General features: G+C 36.6%; 2 protein-coding genes across 3 annotated transcripts; both read right to left on the bottom strand.

Moving 5' to 3' along the window:
- Window positions 1,696–16,050, bottom strand: LOC109728265. 2 transcript variants are annotated; one of them, XM_020258635.1, is made up of 9 exons: window positions 15,699–16,050; window positions 13,819–13,917; window positions 9,050–9,290; window positions 8,743–8,957; window positions 8,259–8,351; window positions 8,064–8,171; window positions 7,451–7,881; window positions 6,415–6,435; window positions 1,696–1,886 (listed from the first exon to the last, which is right to left on the bottom strand). In XM_020258635.1, exons 3-7 carry the CDS (start codon window positions 9,285–9,287, stop codon window positions 7,591–7,593), a joined length of 945 nt encoding a protein of 314 aa, XP_020114224.1. In that variant the 5' UTR covers window positions 9,288–9,290; window positions 13,819–13,917; window positions 15,699–16,050; the 3' UTR covers window positions 1,696–1,886; window positions 6,415–6,435; window positions 7,451–7,590. The 2 variants fall into 2 exon arrangements, with proteins under 2 accessions (XP_020114224.1, XP_020114223.1); XM_020258634.1 differs by lacking the exons at window positions 13,819–13,917; window positions 15,699–16,050 and adding an exon at window positions 9,414–9,541.
- On the bottom strand, window positions 10,921–13,131 carry LOC109728390. Its single transcript, XM_020258781.1, has one exon. The coding sequence runs from the start codon at window positions 13,129–13,131 to the stop codon at window positions 10,921–10,923; it is 2,211 nt and encodes a 736-aa protein (XP_020114370.1).

Here is a 19,047-nt window from a genome sequence, read left to right as displayed (position 1 = left end):
CCGCCTCCACGCTTATGGACTCCTTGCCATAAAGCAACGTGGTCACCAGATGCTCATATGTCGTCGGTAGCGAAGATAGTAGGATCAACGCCTTGTCTTCGTCATCCAGATTGACTCCGATGCTGGTCAACTGGGCCACCACCTTGTTGAACTCATTTAGATGATCATGTAGGCTCGCCGCTTCTTGCATCCGCAACGTAAACAGTCGCTGCTTCAGATACAATCTGTTCGTCAGGGATTTGGTCATGTACAGATCTTCCAATTTCTTCCACAATTTCGTCGGTGTCGTCTTGCCGGCTACATTGTAAAGAACCTCATCTGCTAATGATAGATGAAGCGTACTCAGCGCCTTCCGCTCCATCTTCGTCCATGCCGCATCCGTGACNCTCGATTTCAAATTTCGTGGCTATCTCCGTCGATCTCTCCCGCAGATCTGTAACCTTCGGCTCTGATACCACTTATTGGGAATCCGGTACTCGCCCCGGTATCGGATCTCGTGAATCCGTAACCCGCTCCGTACTGACTGCTGTGGATCCGGTATCGATTGTTGGGATTCCGCAACGGAAACGTCAAATCGGGTTTTTACCATAAACCCGTCTCCTCAGCAAAAGCTGATACAATCATAAAAGAAAAAAATATGCAGGTAAAATAAGATTCATTAAATAAGAGAAGATTACGCCTGACTCCTCTTCTGCACAGAGTAGCTACAACTCGAGCCCTCTTTCTTGAATCTCTTCTATCATTCTCTCGTCTTCTATAAACCCACGAAGACCTCTCCGCGTGCACCCATGCACAAGGTGCACTAAAATAACTCTCTCTCTTTTTCTCTCTCTGGTACGACACCCCAATGGTTCCAGCTGTACTCCTTCCAAAAAAAGAGAGTCACAATGCCTATTTATAATGCTCAACTTAAAACGTACCACAATCCTAATATATTTAGGATTCATACTTTAATTAATATCTAAATCTATCACTACTACAGGTATAAGATTTAGTGGCGACAAATGTCGCCACCATAACCACAATTGTCGCCACCAAAAAGGTTTTAGCGGCGACAATCTGTCGCCGCATGCCGCCGCCTAAAACCCTGTCGGTAAAACTATTTAGCGGCGACATATCGTCGCCGCGAAAAGTTAGATAATTAACGGCGACATTCCGTCGCCGCTAAAGTTAGATAATTAATGGCGACATTTCGTCGCCGTGAAAAGTTAGATAATTAGCGGCGACACACCGTCGCCGCGAAAAGTTAGATAATTAACCATTGAACCTAGATCGGAATATTTGGTGGCGACAATTTGTCGCCACTAAAAGTTGGATAATTCGCGGCGACATCCACTGTCGCCGCGAAAATTTTACAGCATATTTTATCACTAGTTTTATGGTGGCGACTATTGTCGCCACCATTTTTCTGATATAAAATTAATTTTTTTTAAAAAAATAATTGATAGTAATAGATATTATTGATTTAGTATAAAATGCTAAAAAATAACCTATACTTATAAAATTTTTTATTTTTAAATTTTAACCTTTAATTTTAATCTAATTCTCTCAAAACCAAATAAAATTTAGGACAAAGAAAGCCAATTCTCATAAATATGACAAAAAGCTTTCCAAACAAACCAAGATCAACAAGCAGAAATCTTACATTTTGCATCGAATTGTCTCTCACAACAGAAAGAAGTTTAGGACAATATATAAGTAAGACTGAATCATCATATATAAGTAATACAATCATTCAACACAACCAAAAAATAAAACACAATAATAATATTTTTGTCATTTCCACATGCTATCAAAGTTTTCAAAATATATCTAAATTCTTAAACTTGATTCAATACATCGCCAATGACCTGCCAAAATATTTCTTGTCACCACCTCTTATAAATCTGCAAATAAAAAAAAATAAAATTAGTTTTTCAACATTCGTTGATCCTTGAATTTATGCAAACAATATAAGAATAAAGAGGCCAAGTACATAGATAACAATGTTGGCTATGAACTATATAACAGACAGAAACCGACATTAATTTAGTTCATATAACCAAATATCGAGCATTAAGAGTAACAAAGAAACTGAGTAACTTTGAGATTTCATTTTCCCTAATAAGTATATGAAACTCAAGTTAAATGTCAAGAAATCACGCATCCTTTAGTCTATACATGTTTGTGTCGGGCATGAAAATACAAGCTGATTTTTCACGAACAGATTCAGCTTATATACGACTTGGTTACTTCACATGGTATAAAAGTAGCTGGACCAATCCACTTTTTAGTTTTAAAACCCCACCCTTCCATTCCTGATTCTTCTACATAGGCATTTTAAGAGTTGCAAGACCAAACCTAACAGGGACGATTATTATAATAAAACATACATGGTCCTTCCATCTGCTAACAGTTTAAGCATTTAGAGTTAATTGTTTCAAACAATATGTGAATTTGCACACAAACACACACATTTTGCATCGTACATTTGCATACAAACATGAATGGAATGAGAAATAAGCAATGCAAATCAAAAAATTAGATGCTGAAAAGAATGCAAGCACAAGCACATAAAGATAAGATATTTGACAAGCAGTATGAAGGAAAAGAGAGAGAAAATAGTTAATTGCATCGTTGCAATACCACATAATAAGTAGCAGGAAAATCAGATTAGAGAACAACTTAGAAAAGTAGCCTAAGTTGGTGATGCAAATGGAACAAGCAACAATAAAAACTTGCAAATTAAGTCGTAAAATATTTCTCTTACGGAGAAGTGGCTACAGCTGGAATTTGACTCAGTTCTGGGTACTCTTCTGAGTGAACCCAACAAATACTACTCATTGAGCAAATGGATTTAATTGGCTTATCGGGTCGGGTCGGATCCTTAGAAATAACCCTGTTTCTGAGGGTTTGGAATATAAAAAGGTAATCTGTTTTAAAAGAGAATCAAAGCCCAACAAAAAGAGCAGCAGCAATCTAGGGTTTCGAAGCTTCTGTGGGCACGCGAAGTAGAAACAAACACCAGCGACCAAGAGGGCCCACCGGCGACCAGTCTTCGACTAGGAGGGCTCACCGGCGACCATAAACAATCTCCAACGACAAAAAAATTCTAATTCTGTATGATTATTTCCTCTAATCCTCTCTTTTTCTCTATTTCTTTGCTCTAGTGCTAAATCAGCATATGCATAGCGAGTGCATGGCCTTTCTTCATCTCTCTCTCTTTCTCTCTTTTCTTTCGGTCTTTCCTCTCTTTTGGTCATTTTTTGGACTTGTTTTTTTTTATTCTTTCTTGATGGTCTCCCTGCTCACATAATAAAAGACCAATAGCGATGTTAGCTGCGCATTATACTTTCTATTTACTTAGTATTTAGTATCAAAGCATGCTAAGAAAAATTTAGATCATTAGATGTATATCGAATCATGCATGCTGATCATTACGTGCGCCATTTACTAGTTTTATTTGCATACTGCTGCTCTATATTTAAATTTCAATGGCTGACATTGACTCTATTATGAAGCAGGCACTTTATATTTTACTCTTTATAAATTATAATGTCAAAAAAAGCACAAGATCCAGGTTGGGAACATGCCTATCCTCCAATTGAGAAGGATCGAACTCGAGTGAAGTGTAAGTATTGTCAAAATGAGTACAATGGTGGGATAAGTAGGTTTAAGAGGCACTTGGCAGGAATTAGAGGGGATGTTGCTCCTTGTGCGCAAGTTCCAGAAAAAGTAAAAGAAGAAATGTCTAAACTTATTGGAGTGAAGAGACAAATGAAGGAGCACAAGGAAGAAGCTCTTAAGCAATTAAGAGGTGAGGTTAATATCACTGACATGGAAGACTATTTAGATTATGAAACAGGAGAAATACTTTCTAAAAGAAGTTGTGTTGGGTCGAGCAAGAGTACACAGAAAGGACTCATTGATAGGTTTTGCATCCCCACTCCTGAAGAAGCTTTGCGAAGGGGCAAGGATGTTCAACCTACTATAAATGAGAAATTGAAAGAGAAAGAAAGAGAAAGAACAATTCAATACATTGCTCGGTGGTTTTACGAAGCGGGAATTCCTTTCAATGCAGCTAGTCTTGAAAGTTTCAGTTTGATGCTAGAAGCAATTGGACAATATGGTCGGGGATTGAAAGCTCCTACACCATATGAGCTTAGAGTACCTTTATTGAAGAAAGAAGTAGAAGAGACAAAAGCATTCTTGAAAACTCATAGGGATTGTTGGGAAGCAAATGGATGCTCAATCATGGCGGACGCGTGGACCGATAAAAGAGGTCGGAATTTGATGAACTTGGTGGTACATTGTGAGTTGGAAACTTCTTTTCTTAGATCAATTGATTCTTCTTCGGAGGTTCATGATAGTCCTTTTATATTTAAGTTGGTTAGTTCTTGTATTGATGAGACTGGAGAGGAAAATGTGGTTCAAGTCATCTCCGATAATGCATCAGCGAACATGGCGGCTGCAAACTTATTAAGAGCCGAACGTCCTAATATCTTTTGGAGTCCATGTGCCGCTCACTGCATTGATCTAATGCTTGAAGATATCGGAAAGTTTCGGCAAGTAAAAAATACGATTACTAAGGCAAGAATGGTGACAGTTTTCTTGTATGGGCATACGATCACGCTCAGCATGATGAGGAAGTTCACCCAAAAAAAAGATTTGGTAAGGACCGGAGTTACTCATTTTGCTACTGCTTTTCTAAGTTTGCAAAGCATTCTGTTGAAGAGGAATGAGCTACGGACGATGATGAGAAAAAATATCGTCCTGTTTGGAACATTATCGACTCAAGATTTAATGACAAGCTTAAGACTCCATTACACAAGGCAGGCTACTTCTTGAATCCCTTTTTTTACTATGCCAGAAAAGATGAAATTGATAGCAATGCAAGTATCATGGATGGTGTGCTTGAGTGTCTATTGAAATTTTATCCAAATGATCCAAGTAAGCAAGATAAGATACTTGAAGAATTGCCATTGTACAAAACTGCTTCGGGATCATTTGGGAGGGAAATTGCGATACGACAAGACAAAAGCCTAATCTTAATCCAGGTAATTATAGTTGTATGGATAATATTGAATTGTTGTTAAGTACTAACGGTTACATTTAAGCACTTCTAAATTTTTAAAAAATTAATTCAGTGATTTTTCTTTAAACATCTCATTGCTAAACTTGACTTGTTAATTGATAAACTATTCAAGTACACTATATGCCTTTTCATGAAGCAAATAAGTTGCAATATTATTTTTGGTTTCAGATACATACGAAGAAGAGAAACAGACTTGAGCAAAAGCGTTTGAACGATCTTGTCTTTGTTAAGTTTAATGCAAGGCTCAGATTGAGACAAGCCGACAGGAATAGAGATCCAATTGCCCTAAATGATAGAGACGAAGATGAAGTCTCAGAGTCAGAGTGGAAAGCTCCCACTTCAATATGTGCCTCGAATGTTACTCCTCAAAATGAAGAAGTCTTTCCTGGAGAAGGATTGACTTGGGGTCAAGTTGGAAAAGCTACTGGGGCTACATCGCAGGCAAGGTGGAATGCAAGAAGGAAGGCAACAACACAGACACAAAGAGCAAAGACTAGAACCATTGATGATGCGGAGTTTGAATCGTCGGAATCAGAAGGAGATGAAGAAACAAATGTTAAAGTACTAGTATCATTTTCTTCTGCCCAGATGCAATAAATTTCATTTTTCGTTTTTCAGACTCGGAACCGCATTTTAATTACTTTTCGCTGCAGCGGAAACTCTTGATTAGAGCCAGTTATATGTTGTGGAAAGCAAAAACAAGAGCAACAGCAAACGACCCCTGTTTCTACTCGAATAGCTAGCATATGGGCTCAATTTCAATTTTGTTTGTAGTTAGGATTATGACAATCTTCTTGAAGTTTGCCCTACATAACAAGTAAGACAATCTGTTGATCTACTGTTGGAAAAAAAGTGCAGTGTCAACACCATCTTCAGAAGGCAACAACAGGATCAATTTTCATGGGTTTAATTTCCATAGATTAGGACTTCAGATGCCAAATTGGAATCTTGGTCTTGAACTTGGAGAGCTAGATTGTTATAATTGAAACTCCAAAATACAATAGACATCATGATCAATTTTCATGGGCTTAATTTCTAATAATAATGACCAACCTAGTAAAGTACTCATTCAAAATTTCAATGTAAGTTGAGGCAGTGTTAGCTAAACTATGGCAGTGTTAGCTAAACTAGTTTGTTGTTTCTTTCTCAAACTTTTGATGAGTCAAAGTTTCTGAATCAAAAAATTTGATGCTAAACGAATACTGATGTGGATCTATGCATTCCAGAAGGCAAATCAAATATAAAAGAAACAAAACCAAACCAAGCATATCCTGGATCTATGCATTTCAGAAGGCAACAACAAGAAAATAAGCTTACTAGGATGTAGACAATAAGCTTACCAGGATGTAGACATCTCGACCCTGCATGAGAAACAAAAAAAACAATTCTAATTAGTTGTTGCTTTTGTAAAAATAAGTGATGAGTGATAAAATAGTGATGAGTGATGAGAGTGGCGATTCCGAGCCACCACCATTTAAGGAGAGTTTCAAAGCAGTTTTGAACCTCTCAAATTCATCAAAGCATAAATTGAAAGCCATGAACACGAAACATCCAAACTAGGCCTTGTTCTTTGGTCACACTTTTGGAACAGTTCTACTCAAGAATAGATACTCCGCACGCAAACGAGTCTAAAGCTTTTTCTACAACACGCAGCTATTTTGTTTAAAACTATAAAAACAGAAGTTTTAAATTAAATCTTTTATTTTTACTGCAGTAAAAAGATGCTGTGCATGTTGTAGTGAAAAGCTACTACTTTAAATGTCCAAACAGCTCTCATCAAATAACATTGACAAGCTTACTAAAGCAACGCAAAACCAAGTATCACAAGATGCCGCAGGTATGAAGCATCAAAATATCGGGACAATTCCAACTTGACAAAGTGGAGAAACCTAAAGAACTATTCTGTGGATATTCTCGATTGTTATCATTTTCTGCACACTGCTTAAATAATAGAGCTATGGGTGCTCTTTGACAAATTTTTCACACACATACACATGCAAAAGAAGAAGGAAGTGTTTCACTTTTATCCTTTCCATTACTTATGGCTTGAGTAAAGTCATTACATGCAACTGCTGTGCATTACATACATACATGCACCACGATTCACTAGTCTAATTCCATAATGCAGCAGTATGTGGGTTAACATTCATAGTGAGCATAAGAGTAAAAAAAAAACTTGAACTGGTCAAGATAACAACATAATGCAGCGGAAACTAAATAGCCAACCAAAATTAGCGCATTAAACATATAAATGTAATCTAGGCACTTCTTGCACAAGAGCAAACAACTGACTTGCATATCAAAAGCTAATTCTCAACGCACTTGGAGTTTTACTTTAAAGCACAAAAGATAACATGAGATAGAATATATAGTTACCTTCAATTAAGAAATTCCACTAATGATTTTGAGTGGAAGGAGGGGATGATGTGGTCGGTGCTCCATATAACTGAACAAATAACTTTAATTGTTCATTAAATTCAGCTTTAAAATGCGCCTTAATCTCTTCAATTTCTTTTTTAAACCTCTCCTCTCTCTCTCTCATCTCTTTCCCTTTGTAGGCGTGCTTCTCGCTCTTCATTCTCCTCTCTTGATTGCTTCAGCTCATTCTTCAATTCTTCTATTTGTCTCTCAATAGCCTCTTTTGATGCTTTAGCTTCCAAATTCTTACTACTTAGTGGCTTAGGTCCACATCCTAAACCACGAAGATATCCCGATCGTGCACCAAAAGCCTTTGTTAAATGTTCCTCCGTTGATAATGGACGATCACCTAACTCTTCTTGTGATTTTCTTACATGCTCAAATTGTTGCTGCATTGAATGAGATACAAAAGTAATATGAAACATATTTGTATTTAGAAGAAAATTGCTCGTCTTCACTAGTCTAATACATGTATAATTAAAATTGAATTTCTCTTTAAGATTTTACAAGTCTAATACATGTATGTATAGAAAATGTAGTAAAGTTGTGCTACAAAAGAATGTTACTATACCATAGCATTTTGAGCCTTCTCAGAACACCAAGAATTATCAGTTCTTCGCTGGTGTGTAGCCTTCCAATATTCAGTTAAATCAGGATCAACCTCCGTTTCTGGATCCCTCTATCAATTTAAAATTAAAACCTTGATGTCATAAAATTAATATAATATAAAAAGATATCCATAAATTGAATTAATTGACAAAATCACCATATCATATAGGACTGTAGCAAATGATTTTCGTCCGCAGATTGAGCTAGTCGATTGTTTTGCTCGATTTTCTTTATTACGCGCCGACATTCTCTACAAAAAATTAAGTAGGGTCATATTTGCATGTAAAAATAATTCTTGCAAGCTAATAACATGTATAATAAATTAATAACCTTAAATTGTTCAGAACCAAAATATTCAACTAACGATGCCCAATCTGATTCTGAAATATCATTTGGACAATTTTGTAGCCTTTCTTCATCTGTTAGAAATTAATTATAATGTAGATGCTTGCGATGTCTCCAATCTCTATACATATGATTGAAATTATACATCACTTCATCTTTAAAACCAGCAAGCCCATCATATTTTTCCTAAGAAACAATAAATACATACAACTAATCAAAGATTTCATATAATATGATTAAACAAGCAAACAAGAAGTATATTTAATGGTTAAAAAAATTTAAAATGAATATCATACCATTAAATCATCCCACATCTTATCCTTATAATGCATAGGTACTTCAGCCCATTTGTTAACATTAAGTGGTGCATATTGTCGCAACACGACTCCCATTTCTGTAATAAATTCTGCCAGCTGAAGACCGCCCACAGCTCGACCCAAGCAGACCTGCAGTTGGCTGGCAGCAGCAGCTACACGACTATTATCTCTATCTATTTCTTGCATTGATTTTCCTATGCATCACAGGATTTCTTTCGACATTTGCTAGTGGAAAAAGGTAAGGAAGTATTTAATTGATAACACTAAATTAATTCTTTAACAAAACCTGTAGCGTTAGTGTCCAGATTAGCAGTAGTTGGAGATGACGACCGATCAATTATAGTTGAAGGAAGATGAGTGGAAGCATGTGGATCTTCACTGAGAGGTGGAGTAGGTTCTGAATTTTGAGATTGTGATCTAAGCCATGGCTTTTCAGATCGACACTCCAAAGTTCTTCGTGATGAAGTCGAGACTCTATTAGACTTGTTAACTTGTACTATAGACTTCTTGCTTTCTCCCACCATTGCCTATCAACAATAGATAATTAATTATTTAAATAGACAAATATTATAAATTAAAAGCAAGCAAATCAAGTATTAGCAATAAATACACATAAAAATATAAAAGACAAACAAATAATAAATCATTACCAAAAAGCAAGGTGGCTCAAGTTTTATTCGCAAAGGAATCATTGTCATCATCATTATAGTTTAAGAGGTCCTCTTCGTTTGTTTCTACATTGATATTGAGCCCACTTACATCAAATACAATCTCTTCTACATTAGCTCTAGCCAAGTCAACATTACATAAATCACCGTGATCTTTATCACCATCAATTCTATAGAAATCACCTATGTTCTCATTTTCTTGAATTGGTGTTGATGTTGACTCTTCTTGATCATTTGCACTTGTTTCTATTGTAGGCACATCATAAAGGTCTTGAGGTTGTGTCTTGACAACAACTAACCATTTAGGATCTCTTATGTCTTTGGCATAATATACTTGTTGAGCTTGTGATGCCAAGATATATGGATCAGTTGTATTAGTGGCCAATTCACGATCGACATTAACTAAGAAAAACCCATTTTCATCCTCCTTATATCCCCGGCCACAATTGTACACATCCCACCAATGACATTTAAATAAAGCTATTCTTTTTGATCCTTGGTATTGGAGTTCAATGATATCTAAAATTAACCCATAGTATTCCTTGCTGCTTAGGCCATCATCTCCCCGAACAAACACCCCACTATTTTGTGTTTTCAAAAATTTTTCATGCTCCTTTGTGTGAAATCTGAATCCATTAATTAAATATCCAGTATACTTATTCACCCGTTTATCTGGACCTTGAGCAAGGTGTAATAGTTCTTGTGACACTGTTTTGTCTCGGTTATCAAACATCTTCGCTATTTTAGCTTGAAACCAACCAAGAAATTGTTCTTCGTGCCGCAGCTCCACATCACTATCGTACTTGCTTTGAACCTCTTCAATATGTTCCCTATGCATTAAATTATTAAGATTATATTAAAAATATATAAAGAGAAAACCAGAAATGTCTAGAACCGCTTATAGAAATCCTTACCTAACATAAGGTGAAACTTCTTCACAATTTTTTAGAACACACATAGTTGCCCGGTTCCAATCCGAGATAGCTAATTGCTCAATTTTAGAATTACCTAAAAGGAGACCACATTGGGAAAAAATTGCTAAGCTGGAGCTTTTTTGTGTTAGATCACCCTCATAGTTTCTTCCGACGCGATTCATTCGTGTTTCAACATCATGCAGGTATTTGGAACAAAAAGTTACACATTCTTGTGCAATTATTCCTTCTGCTATAGATCCTTCTGGACGAGCCTTATTACGAACATATGATTTTAGTGTGCGCAAGTACCTATTCAATATAATATTAATACCATGTTCTTCTAAACAATTTTATATTTATATATATATATATATATATATATATATATATATATATGTATGTATGTATGTATGTATGTATGTATGTATGTATGTATTCTATATAAAGAATAGAAAATATACCTTTCAAATGGGTACATCCATCTATATTGGACAGGGCCAGTAATTTTCGCCTCAGTTGCAAGATGAACTGATAGGTGAACTATTATATCAAAGAATGTGGGAGGAAATATTCTCTCAAAGTTTGCACAAAGTCAATGCAATTGAGTTTTCAAGTCGTTCCAAATCACTCATTCTTAATGATTTTGAGCATAATTCTCTAAAGTAGGCACTAAACTCAATTAAGGTATTAGAAATATCCTTCCTTAACAATCCACGAATACCTAATGGGAGGTGGCGATGTAATAAACAATGAATGTCATGACTCTTCAAGTTTTGAAGTTTACCTTCATGTTTATAGACACATCTAGAAATGTTTGACGAAAATCCATCTGGAAGCTTCAAATCCATTAGAAATTGACAAAATGATTGTCTTTCATCTTTCGATAGTGTGTAAAAAGCACTAGGCATTTTATATGGTTTGCTGTTACCAATTGTTTGAACACTGTTCTGTATGTCTATCGCCTTCCCCTGTATTGGTATCAAGTGAAGCTCCGTTCTTAAACCCATCGCCATCAAATCCTTTCGTGCATTTAGATTATCTTTGGATTTTCCATCTATATTCATTAGTGTGCCAATTAGATTATCACCAATATTCTTCTCTACATGCATAACATCCAAATTGTGTCGTATCAACATTGTATGCCAGTATGGCAGGTTGAAGAAAATGCTATGTTTTCGCCAATTTAAATAGCATATTTCCTGTTGAGAACGTTTCCTTTTCTTATTTACCTTTCCAAAAATTACTTGCTTTATTTGGCTCAATTGTTGTAGTACTTCATCACCGGATAAAGTCTTAGGTGCAAGACGATTCTCTTTTGTTCCATCAAATGTTTTTTTTTCATTTCGCCATTTATGATCATGCGACAAAAAACGACGATGACCCATATAGCAAAACTTTTTTCCGTACTTCAATCTCATCGAAACGGTATCCTTGTTGCAACAAGGACATGCTAGACTTCCTTTCGTGCTCCAACCAGACAAATTGGCATATGCTGGAAAGTCATTTATAGTCCAAAAAATAGCAGCACGCATCGTAAAGTTTTCTTTTTTGGATGCATCATATGTCCTAACCCCTTCTTTCCACAAATCATTCAACTCATCAACTAAAGGTTCCAGATATACATCAATGTCATTACCGGGAGCTTTTGGACCAGGAATTAGCAGTGATATCATGAAATAATCATTTTTCATACACAACCATGGGGGTAGATTGTATGGAACTAGAATAACAGGCCAAACACTATGTGTGGTGCTCATATTTCCAAAGGGGTTAAATCCATCACTTGCTAATCCCAATCTTACATTACGTGGCTCTATTGCAAACTCAGGATGGTTATGATCAAAATGCTTCCAAGCCAATGAATCAGCAGGATGGCGTAAAATTCCATCGTTTTGTCGACCATCACAATGCCACCTCATTTTACTGGCCATCTCTTTATTCATGTACAATCTTTGCAATCTCGATGTAAGTGGAAAAAAGCGCAAAACTTTCTGAGGAATTTGTTTTCGCTTTCTTGAGTTTGCTTCTTCTTCTCTGCTGCTCGAGATCCACCTAGACTCACCACATGTAGGGCATGTATCATTATTTGCAAGTTTCTTCCGAAAGAGCACGCAGTCGTTCTTACAAGCATCAATCTTCACATAATCCAATCCTAAATCTTTAATTATCTTTCGTGCCTCATAATATGACTTTGGAATGTTTGCATTATTTGGTAGCAAGTCAATCAAAAACTCTAACAACATTGTAACTGACTTATCAGTCCAACCATTGAGACATTTGAGATTCAACAAATGTACTAGAAAAGATAATTTTGAATATCGTTTGCATCCCGGATATATATCTTGTCTACATTCTTCTAATAATCGATAATAATTTTGCGCTTCAGGAATAGGATCTTCAGGATTAGTACACTCTCCATCACTTGTGTTAGTATTTGAGGAGTTCGATACATGCCCAAATAAGTCATCAAGCATTGTCTCCATATTTCTACTGCCTTGATTTATAGGAATATTGACATCTTCCGCATCACTTTCACTAGATTCATCTGACAATTCACCATGACGATGCCATTTAGTATAATTTTGAATAATCCCATTACGAAATAAATCGTACTTCACTTCCGTCCGGCTTTTGAATCTAACATTATAGCATTTAGCACATGGACAACGAATTCTTTTCACATTTTCCAATCTTTTAAATGCAAAATCTAAGAATATGTCTATGCCCTTTTCATACTCATTACATGATCGGTTCCTAAGACTCATCCAGCTTTTATCAATTCCCATCCTCCTATATTGAAATGATTAAACATAATATAAGATAATACAGTCAAACCAAAATTATTAAAATTGAACAATCCATTTCAAAATGCACTATAGTTCATATAAACTACTTACTCTTCTACTTGTTTCATAGCAAATAGACTTTAGAATACAGGGCTATGCAAAAAACCTATAGAAACCAAATATAGATGATGTAATCATGTATATTAGAATAGACAAATTACTAATTATTATTAATCGAAAGGTTGGTAATAAAACATTGGACATACAGGATGCTTGTTCTTCATTTAGCTTTTTGACAAACTACTAGTACATGTTAATTCCATATAAATAAATGTGTATCTTTTGATTAAAGTAAGCTATAACATTTCGCAGGTCTTGACTCTGTGCAATGAACTTCTTTTTGAAATTATCAGGAGATCATAGTGTAAGTTGCTTTGCTTCATAGAGCATTTCTAAAAATCAAATAAAGTACATAAGAAATGTCTTTTGAGATTTTTCAATTTTGATTTACATTCAATTGTCTTTTATTGAAGTTTACTTGTATTTTTGAATATCTCATGACTAATTTTTTATACATCATTGAGTCTAAAAAAGAAATCACCAAGTCACAATCATAGAGTACACCAAATTTGATAAAAAAATTACTAAGTACAGCTATAAAGTAGTTTCACATGCAAATAGACTTACAACGACTGTAAAGAAGGCACCTAGCGTAGTCTTCAAGAAGCAGGCCGGTGTCAACAAGGCTCTCTGTGAGACTCACGCTTTCGATGCGAAGATGCACAACTGAATCATATATATTTGCAAAGTTTAAGAAACAGTGTGAAGTGGAAAGAAATCAAAGATCATCAAGAATCTATTTTCAAAAAAGAAGACAAAAGGAGAAAATATTAAGGGAGGAAAACATTTATACTACAGTTACATGTAGCAAAAACAAAGTATTAATTTGCATGCAAATTAAGAAAACATGGAGAGCATGAACTAACCCTCTAAAAAGGAAAGTTGGTTCAAAGTATAGCAGTTAAAGCAGTAGAGAGATTGAGTTTTTTTGGGGGCTTCTAATCGCATATAATTTCTACATAGATATATATTGCCAAAAATTCTATAGATATGTGAATTGCAAACTATCGGTCACACGACAGTGCAGATGCATACTCCTTTGGATGAAATATATATTAAGTTTAAGAAAACAAACAGAACAGTAGTATAATAAAGGAGGCCTTGGTACATTATATATCTAGAAATAACTCAACAACAATCAAACACACGGAAACAAACATAGACACCGACAAGGGTTTCATGCGGAAAGGCTCAAATGATCAGAACAAACTAACTCATTAAACAATAACCTTCTATCGATAATTTTGACTAATTACTCACGCATCAACCTTTGCATAGAAATATGGCAAAGTACTTAAGAGCATGGAAACTTACGCAGTTAAGTAAGATTTTCATAGGATCTATGAATAAATATTTAAAAAGCATGCTTGAAAAGAAGTGTGTATATATATATGTATATGTATATGTATATGTATATGTATAGAGTAGGGCTACTATACTATTATGAGTATTGGGCCCTTCGTACTCATAAGTTGTTTTCCATGATGGAGCTTCCGAATCGATGATCCACTCCGTTAAATATGATCTAGAGTATTTGAAACTTCTAGAAAATAAATTTCGTAATTTTTCGAAATCATAATAAAGTCCATCAAGCGGGCATAAAATGAACAGTCAAAATCGAACGATGTCTTAAAAATGAATGATCGGATCCAGAAATTTTAAAATCGGAGTTATTGATCTTTATCTAGGTAGTGAATAGAATTTTCTATCAAAAATTCAACCTATTCGGATTCTTTTGCACCGTCAAACAAGCAAGCATTCCATACCGGCCATTAAAAATTATCAATTTTGTGAGCTTTTGATCGTAAGGTAAATGATGTCGAAAAATTACGAAATTTGATTTCTAGATGTTTCAAATGCTCTAGATAACGTTTAACGGTGTGGATCGTCGATTCGGAAGCTCTATCATCAAAAATAACTTATCAGTACGAGGGCGATCGTACTCATAATAGTATAGTAGCTGGACTCTCTCTCTCTCTCTCTCTCTCTCTCTCTCTCTCTCTCTCTCTCTCTCTCTCTCTATATATATATATATATATATACTGCTCATATATGATTGCAAAATGAGAAGTGTAATAACCTAAAGTTTTATTTCACGTTGCTATTTAACCCGCACTCTGATCATTCCAAAAAGGAAAAGAAGGCATGTATATATATATATATATATATATGTGGCTAGCTAGAAATTTTCATTGCAACCTTTTGTATGAAATTCCATAGCAGTAGCTAGCTAGCAAATATGAGGACCAACTGAAACAATCACTTGCATACGATTGTTGATCAAACACCAATACGAGAACAATAATTAGGAAGATGACATTGCGCACTACATATGATTTGATCTAATCACGCACCTAGCGGCAGGGTGTTGAGAGTATTGTTTAAACTTGCTATTTGAAATTTGTAGTTGGAATAAAAAGCGAAGTCATTGTCCATAGTCAACTCACCGTCAACACTTCTCTTTTCGAGCTTGGGCACCTATCCTTCTCAATGAAAATCTTGTGGCAACCAAATAATGAGATAGAAGGTCCCTTCAAAAAGTTATAATAAAAACACAATGTATATCAGTTTGAATACTAAACATTGATAGAAGTAACTTGTAGTTCAAAATTTATTCACTCAAGAAAACATTGTAGTTCTATCTATTAATACAAATCAGTGATCGGTGATAACTTCTATCAACATCAATGAGAATAACTAATCATTGACTTGTGAGGAGCCATCTCGAGCTCAACACAAAAAGCAAGAGGATAGTGTATGTATATGAACCAATTTCAAGATATATACTAAATAGAAAACTGAAACATCGTAATTTGAGTATCTCTGTATGGTTCCGGCCATATTTATAGTACACTCGAACATTCATAACTCTTTTCATAATATCTTTATATGCTTTACTTGGCATCCTTTTTTTGGGGTCGAGGCACGGAACCTTAGACAACACTTAGACAAACATGGGTCTCTTATGTTATTTCAAAACTGTTTCTCATATTACTTCAAAAAATATATATATATTGTAACACACTGGACCTTTGCAAATTGCGAGGTTCGAGTGTTTGGGTGTATTTCGAGCTTTTCCACACTTAGTGGAGGGTTGTAGAATGTTCTCCGACCTAAAAAGTTCGAAAACTGAAATTCTGGACAAATCCTGAGAGTTTTTACTCTCGGGGACCGGTCCCTGGAAGGAGAGACCGGTCCCCTAGTGAACAGTATTGCGGCAGCCTTGAGGCAACCGGTCCCTGGCGGGCGAGACCGGTCCCCGAGCGCGTTTTCGCAGAGAGAGAGACCGGTCCCGCGCAGGGAGAGACCGGTTCCCGAACGATGGTTTTTCGAGTTCGCAGCGAGAGACCGGTCCCTGCTGGGGAGAGACCGGTCCCTCTGGGCGAAAGCTGCCCAGACCGGGCTGATGTAATATTGGATTTTTGAGGGACCTCCTGGGATTTTGTTACTTTGGATGGCCTAAATAGCCCTTCCACCCTCTCTCTTTCTCATTTCTCTCCTCACACTCTCCCCACACCCTTGCTAGAGAGAGAAGGAGAAAGAGAAGAAGAAGGAGGAGAAGAAGGAGAAGGAGAGGGTTTTGGTGGACTTGGAGCACTTCTTTGCCCCCTTTTTCCTCTTCCTACCTTGTTGATGCTTGAGGGCTTGGACTTGGAGCTTGCAAAGGGGAAGGTCTTCATCCTTTGAGCTTGATTGGAGCTTCTTAGAGGTTGGTAGCCCTTTCTCTCCATCTAGACCTTGGATTTGAGGTTTTATTGTTTTGAAACCCTAGAATGTGGTTTTAGGGCTCATATTTGGGCATTTTTGATCTAGGGCTTTTGAGGCTAGATTGATTGGATTAGAACCTTCCTTGGGCTTGGTTTGGAAGGGTTCTAGCTCTCTTTTGGAGCTTTGGAAGAAATTTCTACTCCTGAGGTAAGTTTTGGCCATTTTTGCTTCTAGGTTAATATTTGATTTTATAAGATGGTTGTAATGCCCTCGTATCTCTTCGCTGATCACTTTTAGGTTATCTTGAGGCTCGTGGACAACTTTGTTCGGCGAATCGAGGCCCTACGCGATGGTTCGGTGGGTTTGACCTAGCCTATGATATGAGAAATGCTCATATTTGGCAAATATGTTTCGTACAATAGAAATTCATGCATTTCCTTGTTAAATGTATTTAATATGAATTTTAGAATGCTTAACATGCATATGTTATGTATGGTGAAATTTTAGACCTCTATGTGGTAGAGTGCATGCATGTGAGACTTAGCATTCTGTTTATGATTGGGAACCACGATCCTTATTATGTAAATGAACCTTGCTTCATGTATTTAACCTATATGCCAATTGTGACACTAGGAATGTTAGAAGCCTAGAGAGGGTTTGAGAACTTTGACTATTTGAGAATTGGGACAATGTCATGAAGAGGCATTGGGCCCGGGTCATGGTAATCATTGGCATTGACGTTTTATTGGAAACATAGAACAAGATTGGGGCTGGATCTGTTGTGATGCTTAAGTGTCATAAAGAGGCACTAAGCAAGTGAGTGTTGGGACATCACTTAGTGACACGAGGATTGGATACTTGAGATTTGGACTATGCTTGCTTGCCATTTGTGCTCATTCGCACATGCTTGTGAGGGTCGCTCCCTACAAGCCGGCACTCCGGAGTTAGCCTACGCGACTTATGTTCGCTCGTGCGGTACTGAGAAGCCTACGGGGTCGAGTGGGACAGACACATTCCAAGAGTAGGGATGTTGGGCTACCACAGGCACTTAGGCGGCACAAGCTGGACTACCTTGGTTGGGTCCCTAATTGGAAATGGAAATCGACACGGTGTGACATATGGTCAATCACTACTAGATAGGATTAGTAGTTGGATTGCTTGGACATGCTCATGATATAGCATTGGTACAATTAGTATACTTGTCGGTTTCATTATTGCATAGTAGTATACTCGGTCTTTGGATAGTGTTTACTCTTATGCTTTGACATATTGCATCGTGAGGTTTACTTGTTTAGTATGTTGAGACATATTGGTATGCATTGGACATATTATTTTATGATAGCATAGATGTACATCACCATGCATCATGCTTACTTGGGACATATAGGTTAGCACTTCAATTATGCTTCCTTACTGTTGTTACGGTTATCCTTATTGTTGTTTCTTTTTATACTCACTCCGTTTTTTCTTGGGGCCTAGTGGTGCGATGAGCTGAGGTCAGTAATTGCCCACTGGGAACTATAAATTATAGTTCTCACGCCCTCTGTTTGGTGTTTTCTTTCAGAGCCTTCCACGCCGGAAGAGGCTAGGGACCGTGGGAAGGGAGTTGCTTCGAGCTAGCTTCCTTCGAGGACGATTCGCTAGGTGGTCTACCTCTCGTTGTACTTTATTTTGGAGAGGTTGAGAGTTTTACCTGTGTACTAGAGACCGCCACTTTTGTACTAGAGGCTGATACTACATATCTTATGTTTACTTTTATGTTTTAGTTATGCTCTATTACTATTAGTACAGATGTTAGAACTTTACTCGCTCTGATATCATTAGTTGTTTGTTATTTCACTTCTTTTATTTGTTCCATCTCTTGCTTTTACTTCCGCTTTTCTTGTAGACGCCTTATATGTGTAGGCATATGGCGGGTCTGGGCACGCTACCGGGAGGGCCTCCGCCGGTCCCGGGGCGTGACATATATTCTCATAAATTTTGCTACAGTTTGAACTTTATGATGCATCTCATTATGATAGAGAAGGAATAGTAGATAAAAATGGACTAAGTTAAGCACGCATAGCAAAAAGTTAAGGACTTGTTTCT

The sequence above is a fragment of the Ananas comosus genome, linkage group 23 (genome assembly GCF_001540865.1).
Source record: "Ananas comosus cultivar F153 linkage group 23, ASM154086v1, whole genome shotgun sequence".
NCBI classification, from domain to species: domain Eukaryota; kingdom Viridiplantae; phylum Streptophyta; class Magnoliopsida; order Poales; family Bromeliaceae; genus Ananas; species Ananas comosus.
Note: the sequence above shows the minus strand (reverse complement) of the source record. Positions and strands in the feature narration are given on the sequence as shown.